Source organism: Quercus lobata, chromosome 2 (genome assembly GCF_001633185.2).
Source record: "Quercus lobata isolate SW786 chromosome 2, ValleyOak3.0 Primary Assembly, whole genome shotgun sequence".
In the NCBI taxonomy this organism is placed as follows: domain Eukaryota; kingdom Viridiplantae; phylum Streptophyta; class Magnoliopsida; order Fagales; family Fagaceae; genus Quercus; species Quercus lobata.
Window position 1 is genome coordinate 8,018,661 of NC_044905.1, and position 16,265 is coordinate 8,034,925.

General features: G+C 38.4%; 1 protein-coding gene across 2 annotated transcripts; it reads right to left on the reverse strand.

Moving 5' to 3' along the window:
- Positions 1-2,432: 2,432 nt before the first annotated feature.
- On the reverse strand, positions 2,433-14,724 carry LOC115974309 (protein ESSENTIAL FOR POTEXVIRUS ACCUMULATION 1). 2 transcript variants are annotated; one of them, XM_031094602.1, is made up of 10 exons: positions 14,412-14,724; positions 10,175-10,296; positions 9,108-10,019; positions 8,916-9,027; positions 8,640-8,822; positions 7,470-8,267; positions 4,479-7,206; positions 3,735-3,928; positions 3,589-3,648; positions 2,433-3,067 (listed from the first exon to the last, which is right to left on the reverse strand). In XM_031094602.1, the coding sequence occupies exons 1-10, from the start codon at positions 14,494-14,496 to the stop codon at positions 2,682-2,684; spliced, it is 5,580 nt and encodes a 1,859-aa protein (XP_030950462.1). In that variant the 5' UTR covers positions 14,497-14,724; the 3' UTR covers positions 2,433-2,681. The 2 variants fall into 2 exon arrangements, with proteins under 2 accessions (XP_030950462.1, XP_030950461.1); XM_031094601.1 differs by having other exon boundaries at positions 8,640-8,825.
- Positions 14,725-16,265: the final 1,541 nt, after the last annotated feature.

Sequence of the window (16,265 nt, forward strand, 5' to 3'; positions counted from 1 at the left end):
CTGCCTTAGTATACACAGTAGATGATCCCTTTGGCCCCTTACAATCCCAAAGATCATCCCAGCCATCCAATGGAAATAATAAGTCTCCTTACATTAAGAAACCTTACATCCAGCACATCTTTTATATTAAACCACACATGATCCATATAAAAGATCCATTAGCCCTAGCAGTGGAAGTTTTGCTATCAAATTGGCATTTTCTTCCAAAAGTCCAGAAAAATCCATTAGTTCTATAAGAGCATCCTCACCCAGGAAAAGTTTGCTCAAATAGAAGACATTAAGTCAAAATTGGACACCTTAGTCGTCCTCTACCACAAACTCATCATCACCAAGTTTGTCAATTGCAAAGAATGGGGCCAACACCCCTCCCTGCTCAAAATAATAGAAAGCACAAGAATTCAATATAGTTACTATTACTATATTGACGCCTTTAAAAAGATTTTATTTTATCAGAATAAGAACTTTGATCATTCATGGTTCTTAATGTTTGACAAAAATTTCAACAGCCAAATACCGACTTGGTTCCTTAAGTGGTGGGAAATGTTCGGATTAATTCCTTAGATCTTCCCAAAACCTCTCCAAGATGCCCTCAGATATTTCAGCTCAAGATTCCAAGTTAACCATCACAATTCCCAGTTTCCAGCAATCTTGCATATGACCATCAAGTATAAAATCCATTGGATTAGCATGTGGTCCTATGCAATCAGCAACAATCTATTAAACAAAGAGTTCTCAATAAAATGGTAGGATAGCCTCAAAATTGATCCAGTCATCGATCAGATAAATAAAGATTTCCCTCCTCCAGTCCACAGAGCCATTACCTAGAAGACAAGGTCCCAGTCTAGCCTAGAATCTATCTCATTAAAAGATCTTGCCGACCAGTTGCTCCTCCAGACTTCTCAGTTAGAAGAAGAAGAAAAGACTTCTCCTGCCTCTTCTGAAGCATCTACCAGTCACTAACCATTTGACTCCTTCCAGGATTCTCAAGATCCCTACAAGGGCCATAATTTGGATAGTCTCTAGATTATTCTAGTAGCACCAGTCAGTACTCAGAATAGCTCCAAACAGCTCCAAATTCGATCACTATTCATAAGAAGACAAAAACAATACCAACCGACACAAAAAGATAAAAATGAACAGTGACACAACTTCGTTGCGCTTTTGAGGGTCTTGTCTACTTTCGATGAAAAAGGTTTCCACCCAAGGAAAAAGCAAATTACCCCCCTAGAATTTCAGGAATCTTCAGAGCTCTTTCTAGAGGATCCTAAGCTCCTCCCAGTCTATATAAAGAAGCTTAAGTTCCATTCAGAGATAGGCTTAGTTCAACATATCTCCTTCTTACAAGAATCCCTTAGTAATCTTGTATTAGGAATATCCAATTTTGTATTACAAGAATCCCTTTGATTGACGGGATATTGTATTAGTGTGGAAACGGATAGATTGCTCCTCAGGTGTGTGAGTGAGCAAGAAATCGAAAAAATTATGTTTCAAGTCCATGATTGATAGAAGTAGGCTATGGCTCACATCAAGCAGGGCATAAAATGCGTTGGTTGATCAGAAGGCATGGCCAACCTTCTTGTCTAATTTCTTTTAATATGCTAAAGAGATTTCAGGCCTGCCAGAAACATGGACCAGTGCAACATGCGAATTAAGATGTGAGTGTCATGTCATAAGAATAAAAGGATCGGGGAAAAAGAATAAATATTTTTTTATTGAACGTTTTATTTGTTCATTTTGACGACTTTATCATATTATTTGATTATATATTATCCTACTAATTCCTATTCTACCTTCCCAGAGTTAAATTTACAGTCCACTCCATTAAAATTTAAAACATTCCTATGGAGTCTTTCCAATTGTCGTCTGCTAGGGTGCCATTGCTTGAGTACTCACACAACCAGACCTGGCTCTACCCAAAGGGTTGGGTACGGTTTTCACAGGTAGGTCAGACGAATATACAGTGGGATTTTTTTTTTTCTAGGTTTCAGGTTTAATTCTGGGTGTGAGAGATTTTCATCCTTCAAAACCGTCCCAGCCAGGCAGCCAACTTTATTTTTTAAAATTTTTTATTAATAATATATGCTGTGCTGATATGATTTTTTTAGACGATTGTTTAAATTTAATCATGTCTTGCAAATTGAAACATATGATCCAAATCATTTATTCATCAATGCAATTACAATATTAAATTTAACTACACAACCTTAGGTACAACACTAAAAAGTTCTTTTAGAACTATATATTTTGCCACAACTTGCATAAGTGTAAAATTGTGATTGAATTACACCCCTTACACATAGATCCACCATTGTTACCTGGTAAAAAGTAATCCAATTACCACTTATTACATACTTCTGATGCAGCAAAATGTGTAGTCATAGACTTTTTGCCCAAGGAACCGTAACACAATAAACAGCAGAGAGAGGGCAAGATGAGGAAATAAAGCGCATGAATTAAGGTAAACTTGATTTAAAAATATACCTTGCTCAGGTTTTGTGTAACCAAAAAAAACAGATAAAACAAAGTACCCTACTTCGGACTTGACAACTGCTTGAGCAGATATCAACAGTTCTGCCCAGTTGCTCTATGAAGGGAAACAAAAATCCTAGTGTCAAAAAACCATTTACAAACAGTTAAAAGTCAAAACGTATTTACAATTGGCTCTAGATTGAGAACCACTCCTAATCTTCAGCACCCTGAATCTCACCCATCATGATCCGGTTGCTAACAACATTAAATCCCAAAACAGCAGGGCTAACCTTCTTTCCTTTCTTCCCCTTCTTTTTTCCTCCCCCTTTCATGGACCCATCAGGTCCCATTTTGGTATCTCGATCAATGTCCCCAACGCCTGCATTGCCCGAACTCACATCTCTGGTACTGAATCCAGTGACCTGATCATTCTGACTTTGAAATGCAATTTCAAGGACATCCGCTGGTAATAATTCCTTGTAGTTGAGGAATTTGTCAATGAACTCATGATCAGGATCATATGATCCAAGGTTCTCAACCAGAAGCATCTCAGCCTCTGATCTGGACTGCTTCAAGCAAAATTCAAGGACACTCGTATCTAGCAAGTATGAAAGAAAAATGGCATTGCATTAGGTAAAACTAAAAGCTCAATTACTTCTGGGCTCAAAAGCTAGCAAATTTAAAGATTACTGGACCAGCAAGCTTAATTTGAACCACTGAGACATTGCAAGAGGAACAAAACTAGGCCAATCATTTTCCCAGCATTAAAAAGGCCAATGGACAACATCTGGCAAGCCATACCCACCTTTTTATATTGTTAAATTTCTGGGCTAATGCAAATTGCAGAGCATAATTTCCTAGTAACCTTATAATAATAATTTTTTTTTTTTAATTAGGGAAATTTTGAAGTGATATATTATATACATTAGAAGTGAGTTTTGGCCCCAACAAGAGGGACAAGGGAGATATGAACTAAAAACCTCCACTGAGTTGTACCTAGCTAATTGTGCTACCCTTGGGATTAGTATCCTTATTTTTCTGTAGCCAACACACTCAAATTTCATGTATTTGAAATATTTTACATATAAAATTTCAGGCAATGAGTGAAATCAAGCTTACCATTTGTCCCAATAAGCCTGAGACACTCACTCTCGCACCAATCTCTGAAATCCATGGCCTCTGGAAAGAGAAAAAAGACCAGTCAAAAAAATAGGCTAATGGACAGTATATGTGATGAAAGGATAACCAATCATGCAAAGGTTTACCTGAATGATTGGTCATGGCATCTCTTTTCCCTTTTAGGTAAGCCTGGGCAGTGGCAGGTGAGGATGAAAGAGATTGTTCAGCAGGTTTGCCACCAACTGATTTTTGTCGGCTTAACGATCCAGCTGAAGTTCCTTTGACAGGAGTACTTTTCATTACCCTATTTCCCTGGCTTGCAAGATGAGGGAAATCCACCCTGCTTACAGGAAAACAGCAAACTCTCACTTTTCAACAATTACAACCAAATCTCATCGGACTAATATATTAATAATATGAAAGACAAATGAGTATGGTTCTTAATTGATTCAATGGATGGACATGATAGTAATAGTCAAAATCAAATGCAGCCAATGCAATATAGCTAACATGTGGGTGGAGGGTGAGGTTGTAACTTCAAAACCCATTGGGTCTGTAACATACCAATAAAAATTAGTTGAGACAAACACAAACCAATGACAAGATGCAGCATACATGATCTTTATAAACGTGACTATATTAAATTTTTTGATTAAACTCCCAGGTCTGATCTTTATAAAATGGCCATAGAGTGGAATAGCCAGACAAACTTTCCACAACAGTGCCAAGTGGTTCAGAAGAAGGCTTTGTTAATACTTTATATTGACCATGGGGAATGCCATCATTACTCCACAACTTACCCAGAAAAAGTTTCTATGGTATTTAATTCACTATTACTAGACACAATCCAAAACTAAATAACGTAAGATCAGAGAGAATAAAAATCATACTGCTTAGTTTCTTGCTTTGATTGATCAATTGGACCCCAAAATAGGTCATCATCTCCTTTATATTTTGACTGAGAAGCATGGGAATTGATTTGGATTGGAGATGCAGCTTTCGCAGGAGAAGCAGCAGAAAGAGACCATAACGGAGCACTGTTGCGGGCAGACAGAGATGGCTGGGATTTTTGTGGAGTTGAGATCTGATTTGCAGCATGGGTAGAAGAGGCTCTTTTCTCCTGCTCCTTTTGGATGTCCCTTAAAGATGTAGGTTTAGTAGGCTTCCCGGAGTCAGTAGACCATGCAGGGGATGGGGAAGAGTTTGCTGACTCACCCTTCCAAAGAACAAAGTCTCCCAGAGAAGGCCCTGATGGGATGGCAGACAATAGTTCCTTCTCCTGCTGTGTTTGACGAGAGCTTTTGCCTTTCTCAATGGGACTTGAACCAACAGTAACATCAGCAGAAGGTAGCAATACTGGGGCCTTAGCTCCAGCACCCTTAGATTTTGCTGACTTTTTGCGACTCTTTTTAGTGTCTTTAGCCTCAATAAAGTTATCATCATCTACAGATTCCAAATGGGAGGTCATAACTTGTGGGGTAGCCAGACTAGATACACTGTCAGGAACATTTACATCTCTTTCACTAGACTTCGCCAAAACTTCTTCTGCCAATATATCATGTAAATGGCTCTTCTTGTTCTTTTGATTCACGGAGCCTACAGATTGCCCTAGACCTAACTCAGTATTCCCTGCATCTTTGTGAGATTCTCTAGATATTTTTGAGTCCGGATTGGCCACAACTCCAGCCCAAGGAGTTGACAAAGTCATGGAGTTTACAGAAGTTGTGATCTCAGATACCGCCATTTCTGTATGTGCCTTCCTTTGTTCTTCCTGTTGAATTTCCAACAATGACTTAGGCTTGAAACCAGGAGCAGGCTTCCAAGCTCGTTGTCCAGTATGTGTCTGGGTATTCTGCACTGAGGCAGACCCAAGTACTCCCGATTCACTCTTGACTTCAACAGTTCTGCTCTCATCTGCCAAAACTCTTGCAGGCATAAAGCTTTGTCCTTGCTGGAGTCCCACACTTTCTATAGTAGCAATTTCAACTTTTGCGTCCCTTGTCCTCTGCGGAGATGTTCCATATAGTGCATCTCCAGCATCAAGGTCTGTCTCGACACTCTGCTTATTAATTTCAGATTGCTTTAATTGCAGAAGCGAAGCCTTAGGTCCTTCCTTTACCTGGTCAGAAGAGGAGTGCAACTTGGAAGACTTTTGCTTCTTAGACTTCTTCTCAGAAGCTTTTCTTGGCTCACGCACTTCAACATTCTTAACTTCTGTCACCATAGAGGGCTCTTGATGTTCTTCAAGCAAACCAGTGGACTGAACCTTTGCATCATTGGTATGCTCAAGCGCAGGCACTTCACTCTCACAAATTCCTGCTGATGACACAGCAACCGCACTTTTAGGAGGTATGGATACTGCAATATGTTCAGTGGTCACAGCCGCAGCATTTCTGTCGGCCCTTAAAGTGTCATCTGATGTCTGCTCCAGAGTTCTAGGATCATGCAATTCAGAATCAGGGACAGATTTCTGCACAAGCTGAGGCTCCTCCGCAGATATGTTCATGGTTTCAAACAAAGGGGAGGTTTCAACAAACGAAGACCTCGGCAACAATTCTTTATGACGGGTATCAGTGGTTTCTTTTGGAACAGCTGCACCCCAAGTTTTTTGAGGTGTAATATTCCCAAATAATTGATGAGGTAGATTTAAAGAAGAGGCTTCAGGACTTGCACTATAATTGACATCCTGATTAACTTGTGTTGGCAATTTCACAAAGTTAGTATTGTGGTCATCTTGCATACTGGGAATTGGCATCCGTGGCCCTACCTGGAACATCTCTGGAGATGGCTGTAGCCGAGAAGGATCAACAGATGCATTCCCTGTAGGTATTGCAGCTGCCTGTAACTGTCCAAAAGATGGCTCACCAAAATGCTGGTGAGGTTGATGCTCTGACAGAACCTGAGAAAGTAATTGCTGTTGTTGCCGTAATAACTGTTGCTGCTCCTCCTGTTTCTGTTGCTGCTTAAGCAATAAAAGTTTATCCAACAATAACATCTGCTGTGTTGGAACCGGTGCCTGTGAATGTAACTGCAACAAGTACTGTTGTTGCAGCATATTTAATACTTGTGGATCTTGTGACAAGCCAGATGATAGTAACTTTTCTGGAGTAAAAATACCAGATGGATTTTCTATAGCTTGGGCAACTGGATTTGTTAAAGATGGTTGGTTTTGTGGTTGCAGCCTCTGTTGTTGGATCCCAAAAGCTTGGGGAGGGAAATTCTGATCATGATGAAAGTCAATCTTATTCTGAAGTGGATCTGTTCCACCTTGGACAGGAAAATTCGACCAACCAGCAAGACCATTATTTCCACCAGAAGATGACCGGTCAGATAAGCCTTGGACAAGGGACAAGAAGTCAGCATTTTGAGAATGAGGCTGAATAGGATTGTCATTTAGGGAAGATAGAAGCTTTGAATGTGGCGTTGGGGAGTCTGGGACAACATCGGTCTTTGAAACCAAGGATGCAGCATCTCTTCCGGGCCAATATGGATAAGGATTTGTTAAGGACCTCTGCCGTTCCAGAGCCATTCTCTTTGCCAACAAGTAAAGGTTGTTTCCACCATCTACTCCCGAAGGGGGCATACTATTAGAATTATTTCCACTATATCCTTGCATACCTACAAATTAAACAAAATTATCCAAGTGAAATTAACCTGCTATATGGTAATGATACATGGCTTGGCTAAAGCATAACATGCCCTTGCATTTTTTTAATTGGTAAGTTACACAAACACCTAGTAGATTCAGAACCCATGACCTCAAATTCCATCAATTCTTAAAAGAGAAGTATCATTTGAGATAGAGCTCATTGGCCACAATATGCACTTACATTTACAATCCAAAATATATTTAAAAAGAAAATTCATTAAAAAAAACAAACCTTCAGTAAAGGCAAACTTCTCCAGTGGTGAACTGCTCATACTACCAGACATCAGTGACTCCAGAAATCTATTCTCAGCTTCTGTTGTCGAACCTTGCCCTTGCCCTTGCCTTTGCCTGGGTTCGCTCCTCATAATATCAATTTCATTTATGCCAGTGTGAAGGTTACCAAAGGTACTGAAGTTTGGCCTGCTAGATGCATCCGCAAATTCGTTCTGTTTTGGTGCAGTAAATCCAGGTGGTGGCCCAGCTTTAGCTCGTAAATGGGGCATAACATCACCAAGTGACAACCACGGCAAATCACTCGGGCTTATGCTGACTGGCAAATCTAAGCCAAAATATCCATTCTCGAACCATGAAATAATATCACTCCCACTAAAAGGGCCTTGAATTCTTCCCTGTGGATCTTTATAATAAAGCACTAACTCCTCTGGAGAAGACTGAGCAGCTTTCCTGGCTTCATGTTCCTTGTCCATAACTCCAGATAGCTGTCTCTTAAGAATGGGATCCTCACGGGATTGCCACTTGGTTTCGTCTTTTGTTTCAGAAGGGTTACCCAAATTACTTTCCCAATCATTAGTTGGTTCCTTGGATGAATCTGACCAGCCCATATCAGAGGACCTTGACCTGCCATCATTTGTAATCTCTCTCCAATCATGCAAGGTGTTATGTGAGCGTTCCCCCAGTGGAGGGGCTCGCCATGTGGTGGCAGGAACAGAAGAATTCCCTGGGAGACTTGATTCCCTATAAATGGGCACATCCTCGACCTTCCTATAGGCATCACTATCTTCTCTAAAACCTGCAGATAGAGAATACAAAGAAACACCATAACAATACACACTTAAATGGAGACATGTTTTTATCCTTATGAGATACAGATAGTGTACCATCTAAATATTAAGAAAAGAAGGATCTCAACTCCAACCCAAATCACACATTAAAGTTGAAACCAAAATAGCCAGGGTCCACATTGCTATGGAACTCAGAAAATAGCAACAGATTTTTTTTTTTTTTTTGAAAAAAACAAAAAAAACAAAAAAAACAAAATAAAATTCAACCTAAATCAAGAGTCAAACCAAATTAAATTATTATAATCTTGCAAAGCATAGTGTAATCAGACCATATGGAAAAGTGGCTGTTCTTTTTCTTTTTAATTTTGGCATCAGCATACCTTCGGCTTTAAACTTGTTATCAGAGAATGTCTTATGATCCCATGGGGTTTCCATTTTTGAGTTGGTTCCAGGATAGTGTGTGTGCCTTTCATAGGAGGAGCCTTCTGCAGAACCAACTCTTGAATTTTCAGTGCTTTCATCTTTGTAATCATCAGAAGCAAGTGGTACATCCTCCCTACTTCCTGCTGAGACAATACAGTATCAATAAAAGTTAATCCTTACCTAAAAATATGTGCAAGTTACTATTTTAAGACATCTTGGTAATGTGAACCTACCAAGCTTGGTCCGTCTTGACTGTGTAAAGTCTGTTGATGTCCTTCCATCTTTAGTTATCTGTGGTGCACCACTACTTACAACGTCCCCTTTGTCAATTCCCTTTAAAACAGCCTACTCAAGAAGAAATAAATCAAATCAACTGCTGAGAGTATCAAAAGTATTCGCAAAAAATAACTCATAAATAAAATTACCAATTCCTCAGAATCTGGCGCACATAATGCCAAGGGCTCTAATGGTCCATCTTGCGTAAGGTAAGGCCCTTGTGCAATCCCATCAACTAATTTTCGATTTGAACTCATATCAGTCATTCTGTATACATCAAGCAACTTTGTCCTACTATATCTTAAGCGGTAAGGCTCCCCATGACTACTCTCAACTGAGTCTGCCCCAGTTCCTAAAGGTTGAGAACGCATGTTTATGGAGCTGCCACCATAGCTGCCTCGTCCACGTCCTAGAGAAAAGGTCGGGGGAGTACTTTCCCCACGCCCACGACCATGAGAAAATGTAGGAACTTGTTTGATTGGCGTTAGGCTTTGGTGATGTGGAGGCTCCCCCCGTCCTCGGCTTTGTAAGGAACTAGATCTCCATGGCCGATAATGATCCCCCTCCCTCTCATCCTTTCCATGATTGGCAACATGAGACAACCCCTTTTCAACATGCACATCACCATCTTTGCTAGAGTCAAGCCACTTCTCACGCAAACTTTCAGTCTCCTTATCATCAGGCCCCCAACGCGTGTTCCATTTGCTCTCACGTCGTTGATCGTGATTGGCATCCCTGTTACTCGAGTCAGACCACCGGTCAGATGGAACACGACGTGCTTCTCCAGGGTGTCTTGTAGACAAATTTTCCATCCAACGATCTGCCCTACGAATGTCACCAAGGTCTTTGTCTCCATCCCTCCAACGATCTTTGCGGATGGAGGAATTAGTGTCTCTTTCTTCATCACGCCAACGATCGCGGCGACCACTTTCCATATCAAGCAAAGATGGCCTGAAAACATCCTTTTTCTTATGGGTTTCATGCATGTCCTCACCATTTCCTGATGACTTCATGATATCTGAGCGATTGCCATAAGCTGGATGGGGGCTGAAATGGTTTTCCTGAATTAAGAGAAAAAAAAAAAAAAGAGGTAAGATCACATGCTGATAACATATACATCCCAGTAAGTGAAAACAGGGCACATATAAACTTCTGTTTGAAAGTATGCCCACTTTTCAGGCAGGTAAATATACTGTTGAAAGTAGTGACAACACACCACATTTCCTATTCCAGGCTTACTCTCCCCTGGCTTTGGAAGAAGCCACTGTGGTGAAAGTGGAATAACATTGTCAGTCCCTTGAAGTAAAATTGGAATAGCATTGTCAGACCCTTGAACATCTGCACAAATCAAACAGAAAGATCAATTATAATAACAAATTTGAGCCAACCGTTGATGGGGACAGGGTCAACCCCAGATATGGGCAACCAACTGCAAGGCACAAGTTACTTATATCGCCAAACTAGCCCTTGATGGTAATAATAACATTAAATTTAGGGTAAAATGCAAAACTGACCCTCTAAGTTTCTTCAAATTTCATTTCAGTCCTCTAACTTTCAAGTTTATTCAATTAAAGCTTTTCCATCAATTTTTGTTATATGTTGTGGTTAATTTTTCAATTTTATATATTTTTCTTCAAATTTTTTAAATTAAAAAAATTCAATTAATGATTGAAAAATATTTTCTAGATTTTTTTTTTCAAAAAATTTTAACAAAAGTTAACAAAAAGCCTTAATTGAATAAATCTGAAACTTAGAGGACTAAAATGAATGAAAATAAAGTTAAAGGACTAAAATGAAATCTAAAGAAAGTTAGAGAGTCAGTTTTGCATTTTAGCCTTAAATTTAAAACAAAAAAAATTGAAAATTAACCAAAGCAGAATCTGGAAGGTCGTACATGACCTTGAATGATTGACACCAGAAACACAGTATCACATTGCTAATAATAGAATCACTCATCTTCACAAAAATAAACATAAAATTTTTTGTTAGAACCATTGTAAAGCATTAGTCAGTAATGTGACGCGAGATAAAGCTCCATAATGGAGTTAAATGCCAAAACTAAAGGGGTCTTCTTTTTTTTTGGTGAGGGGAGGATAGGCATTTATTAAGAAGAGATCACCCTAAGTATGATAAAGCTACAAAGGAAATCATGAAATCTTTTTATCTTCAATACTATGTAGTATAGTAGAAATTTTTGGTTTTGCCGTACAATTCGAACTCTACATCAAGAGTAAACACCAGAACTACTTTAAGGTTACAAAATATACTCTATGTCTATCGCACAGAACCATAATGCATGATTTGTAACTAATAAATTACCAATTTTTTCAAAAGCTTAAATAGTTAGAAAATGGGTAATTTAATCTAATACTCCACCTTCAAGCGTGGGCCTAAACCACCCTTATTAAGTGGGGCCCAACACATGGAAATTTTTTAAATGGAAGCTAATATGAAGGGAAAGTTAGAAGCCAAGACCTCCTGCCTTGATACCATGACAAATTACAAATTTTCCTAAAAGTTTAAACTGTTAGGAAATTGTATAATTTAATCGGTTGATCAAACAGAGACTCTCATCATAATAGCAAAAAGGGCAGGCCAAGAACATGATGATTGATCCACAACCCACCCATGCATTTACAAGAGTTCAGTCAAACACCAATTTATATTCCTATTTGATGGTCCCCCTTTGAGTAATAATCATCAACGAAAACTATTGTATAAAAGGTCCCTCCCAACTTCCAAGCACCGAAGAAACGTATTTTATACAAAAAAATAAATACAACAGAGAAGTGCAATGCTTCAATCAATAACTCAAGTACTCAACAGGCCATGTTTCATGGAGTCTAGACCATAAACAAAAGATAGATTCTTTACAATTATTTAGAGCTTGACTATGTTGTCCAACAAGACACCTTAGATTTAGTTGGTGTCACAATATAAATCAAAAAGCTAGCAACAGTGGCTCCCATAAGACCCTGACCAACAAATAAAGAGCTAAATATCATCCAATCAAGAGCAACAACTCAAAATAGTACTGGATAACAAAGATCCCAAGCATCAGTACATGTTACAATCTTGCAAAAATGATCTTGTGGATCTACGAAGGCCAAAGCAAATGCACTCAATAAAATTAATAATAATAAAACTCTAAGGAAACATTATATCTTGATCCCTTCCATCTTAGGTGAATACAAAATATATGTATTTCATTGTTTTTCCCCAAGTCATCTTATTCTTCCCTATTTCCCTCATTACAAACTTCTTTTTTTGAGAATTTGATGATCGGGGGTTGGGGGGATTTGAACCTCCATTGGAAACACTAGAAGGTGTCAACCAGTTGAGCTACAAGGCTCTTAGCATAAACTAATTAACAAACAATCAAGCAATCGCATTTTTACTATAGAAGGGAAGCCTGGTTTCAATCAAATTATTATTATTACTTTTTTTTTTTTTTTTTTCGATAACTAGATTCCAATCAAATTATACATATCTTTCTGAGTGGCTTTAAAAACTTTCCAAGAAATCATTAAGGTTTAAAGTATATCTATAGCTACTAAGCAAATTATTTAATCACAGCATACAAAAAATACAGGAACTAAATTTCTAATATACAGTAACAACAAATAATAAATAGCCAACAAATTAATAGGTGTGACATTTTTTGTAACCAAATTTTAATAAACAGGAGTTTTTATGGCAATACCACAGGGGATTAAGAAAATTTTCCTTTCACTTTTGGCTCAACAAATACATGGCATTGTACAAATTAGATAAAATATACAGTTGCCACTGCATATACCAAACAGAAAGGTTAATAAAAAAAAGCCCTCCTTGTCTATATTATGATCTTAATGAAAGCTTAACCCACTGGTTAAAATGAATAAGAAATTCCAACCATGACATTTTCTTGACATAGAGAAACTTAAGAAACTAGGTTGAAAATGAGAAGTTCATAGATGCAACCAAAATATATGGCATTCAATGCCTGCATGAATTTCAAATGCATGAAACTATGTAAAACCTTGCAGATAAAAAATGCAGAGTTTTCACATTGTGAAGCTATATAAATTTCCACTGGATTCTAATGTCTTCTTTCCAATCAACTCTCGGCATATAAAGATTTAGCGATATTTATGAGTCAAATGCCAGCCTTGTAAACAAGATATTTTTGCTCCAAAATTCTAGAACAAAACAATGAAATTGTGTGGAGTTATAAGACACTATAGAGCAAAATGATCAAAGAACATCTTTTTAATATAAAAAAGATTAGCTATAATAGCAAGACCTCCACTTTGATACTTTTCATAAGTTGGGCCACAACCCATGTTTAGGTACTTAGAATTCCTAATTTCTAGCTCCCAAATCCCAAGAAATTTGTTGCATGATCAACTCTCCTTACTCCTAGAATTTTCTCTGTTTTCCAACTTCTTTTCTGGACTAATCCAACTTCACTATAACAATAGCTACCATTCCAAATAGATGAATGGGAATGAACCAGAGTAGAGAGTGAGCAAGAGCTAATACAACTTGCACAAAACAAACAATGAATTGGGAAGCCATAAACTACAAGGCAATGAACAACAAACCCATTTAAATGACAGTCCACTAATGGCCAACAACTAAGAACTAACTTAAAGTGCAGCATATAAATAAGGAGCTTGTTCTTAGAGATTCTGCCCCTTTGATATCATGCTGCAACTGCAAAAAGTTCCCAAGCAACACAAATCTCAACATGTACACGGAAGCGAGTTTGAATAAAATTTAAGCCATAATGCCACCATTTGCAGTCAAATGCTGTAACACATTTTATCCCAGACACTGGCTTAAACGCAAAAAATTTAAAATCCCTGAAAAATCTCAAATTGAAAATAATGTTCTCTATTCAAAGAATCGCCTGCAGTATATCGCGCTTGAATTCTTCACAGTAATGTTGCAACTTCCGAAAATCAAACAAGACGATCAGCTTAGTAAAACCCTTAAGTAACCAAAAAAAACAAAGCAATAAAAAAACCGATCTTTCCAATGCAGTGACATTGACTGTAGCATAAAATTCAAGATAAAGACGACAAACAAACAAACAGCCTTTTAACACTTTTGAAATTAATTAAAAAACTCAAAAAATATAAAATAGCATTTTTTTTAGCTAAGGCGAGTATCAGTAACTAACTATTTCGAAGCAAGATTATTTTCCTCTTCGTTCCAAGAATCAAAACGATAATAACGAAACGCATTACCTTGTACAAACCAAAACCCTAAGTTCAAGAAACCTAAACTCAATGCCTATAATTATTCACATCAACGGAGGGACGCATTTTTCTATACAGTAAAATCAACTAGAACAGCTCGCATCACTCAGCTAAGCTAGGGTTTTGTGCGGAACCGAGAGTCGCGGCGAGAAAGAATCGAAAAAGAACAAAATTGAAGCTTCGGAGAATTAGAACTCGAAACAATACCTTTGGAGATCTGCTGGGGCGGCGGCGTGACGGAGAGGTGGTGGTGGTTGTGGCGGCGGGAATCGGAGTCGGTGCGGTCGGCCATGGATGATCGGCGAAAGCTTCTTTTTTTGTGCTTTAGATAGTTAAAAACGCTTGAAGGAGGTGTGGAGAGAGCAAATGCACGGAGGGGAGAGGAATATAGGTTAAGGCAAAAATGGAAGATAAATGAATGGGTGTAGGATAAGGGATTGTCACTTCGCGTTTAGGTTAGAAAAAGTGTGAGATTATTTTGATGTCTGACCACCTCTTAGTTTATGTTCGACGAGTTCTACTGATTCTCTGGGTGTATTATCCACACGCGTTGGAATATCAAGTGGATGACACGGTTAAGGATGAAATCACGGGTTTGGGTTTGATGTCTTTGGAGAGGTTACTTTCGTGTTATGTACGCGACTTGGTGGTGGGGAGGAATAGAGGGTCCAATGTGAATTATATCGTGTGTTGTGGGTTTGTTGTGAGGGGTGCGCACTGCGCCATTAACCCGCCGTGTTAGGAATTCGAAACGACAGCATTGTATGACTTTTCTTTTGGGGTGTGGCTTTTGGGATTTTTTTTTTTTTTTTTTTCCTTTGTTAAATTGTAAACTATGCCCCTAATTGTTTTAGATTTTAATTCCACAAGTGTCAGAATTTGGACTTTATTCCTGATATTTAGAAGTGTTTAGATTTTACATTTGAAAGTTTCGAGTTTGATTTTACTCTTAAAGATCTATTTTGTTTTCATCAGCAACTATTTCTGTCCATATTTTCTATTAAAGTTGTGTTTGGCAACATGTAAAATATTTTTCAACTGTAAAATATTTTCAGGTGAAAATATTTTTAGAAAAAGGAAATATTTTCAAGTGTTTGGTTGCATTCTGAAAATTATTTTGGAAAATATATTCAAGTGTTTTGTTGCATTCTGAAAATGCTTTTTTTTTTTTTTTAGTAGTTTCTTGTATACCTCAACTTCCAAACAAATTTTATAATAGAGAATTTCAATGTATAAAGTTAAAGAACAAGACTCAAAACAAAACCATTCATTAAACATCATCATTGTAGGGTCTCATCTTGTAACAACTCCAAGATAATATTGAACTCGTATGTAAAGAGGCCCACACAATATCATTTGTAGAGAGTGGGCTTGAAAGGTATGACCTTGGGCACAGGTGAGCGGTTTTGTCGAAGTATTTACAGGAAATAATGCATGGGCGGGTTTGGCTAGACTCCCTCCACCGTCCCTCCTTTTTTCTTTTTTGCAGGTTTTGCTTCCTTCCTCCTTTATATTAGTGTTCCCTCCCCCTTTTTGTGTCCACATGTTCATATTACCTTTTTTTGGGGTACAGGCTTGTCTAGTCATTCCATACCTAGAGTGGTAGAGATTTTTTCTGAAAAAGCACAAGGGCATGGTCTTGGGTATGGGCTTGTCAGATGCAGAATCCCTAATTACTGTGTTGGCGACTTTTCTCTTGCCCTTTCCCTGTACCGAGTTTGCCTCTTTTCCCGTGCATTTTGGGAGGAGCCGAGCGTAAGACTGTCCTCGGCCATGTCCTCGTTCCCTGTCTTGGGCTTTCATTAGGTGTCCTTGGAGGACTGCTCTCCTCGGCCTAGGCTTTGGGCCCACATGAGGGGTGAGCTTGGGCCGCAAATTATCAGGCCCCACAATCATCATCAGTCAAACTGAGAGGGAGGAAGAAAGAGTGAGCAATTAAAGGAAAGAGAAAGGTAGATCGAGAAAGAGATAGAGATCAGTCATGGGTGGGTTGATCTAGAGGCGACGACAATGAGATCAAGAGGAAAAAACGACGAGATCAGTCATGGATGTGTCAGTCTA

Coding starts and splice junctions, on each gene's coding strand:
- LOC115974309 (XM_031094601.1), bottom strand. CDS start 14,496: ATGGCCGACCGCACCGACTCCGATTCCCGCCGCCACAACCACCACCAC. Junction 10,297..14,411: donor GCCCCAGCAGATCTCCAAAG/GTATTGTTTCGA, acceptor TGATTTGTGCAG/ATGTTCAAGGGTCTGACAAT. Junction 3,649..3,734: donor TGCCATGACCAATCATTCAG/GTAAACCTTTGC, acceptor TTCTCTTTCCAG/AGGCCATGGATTTCAGAGAT.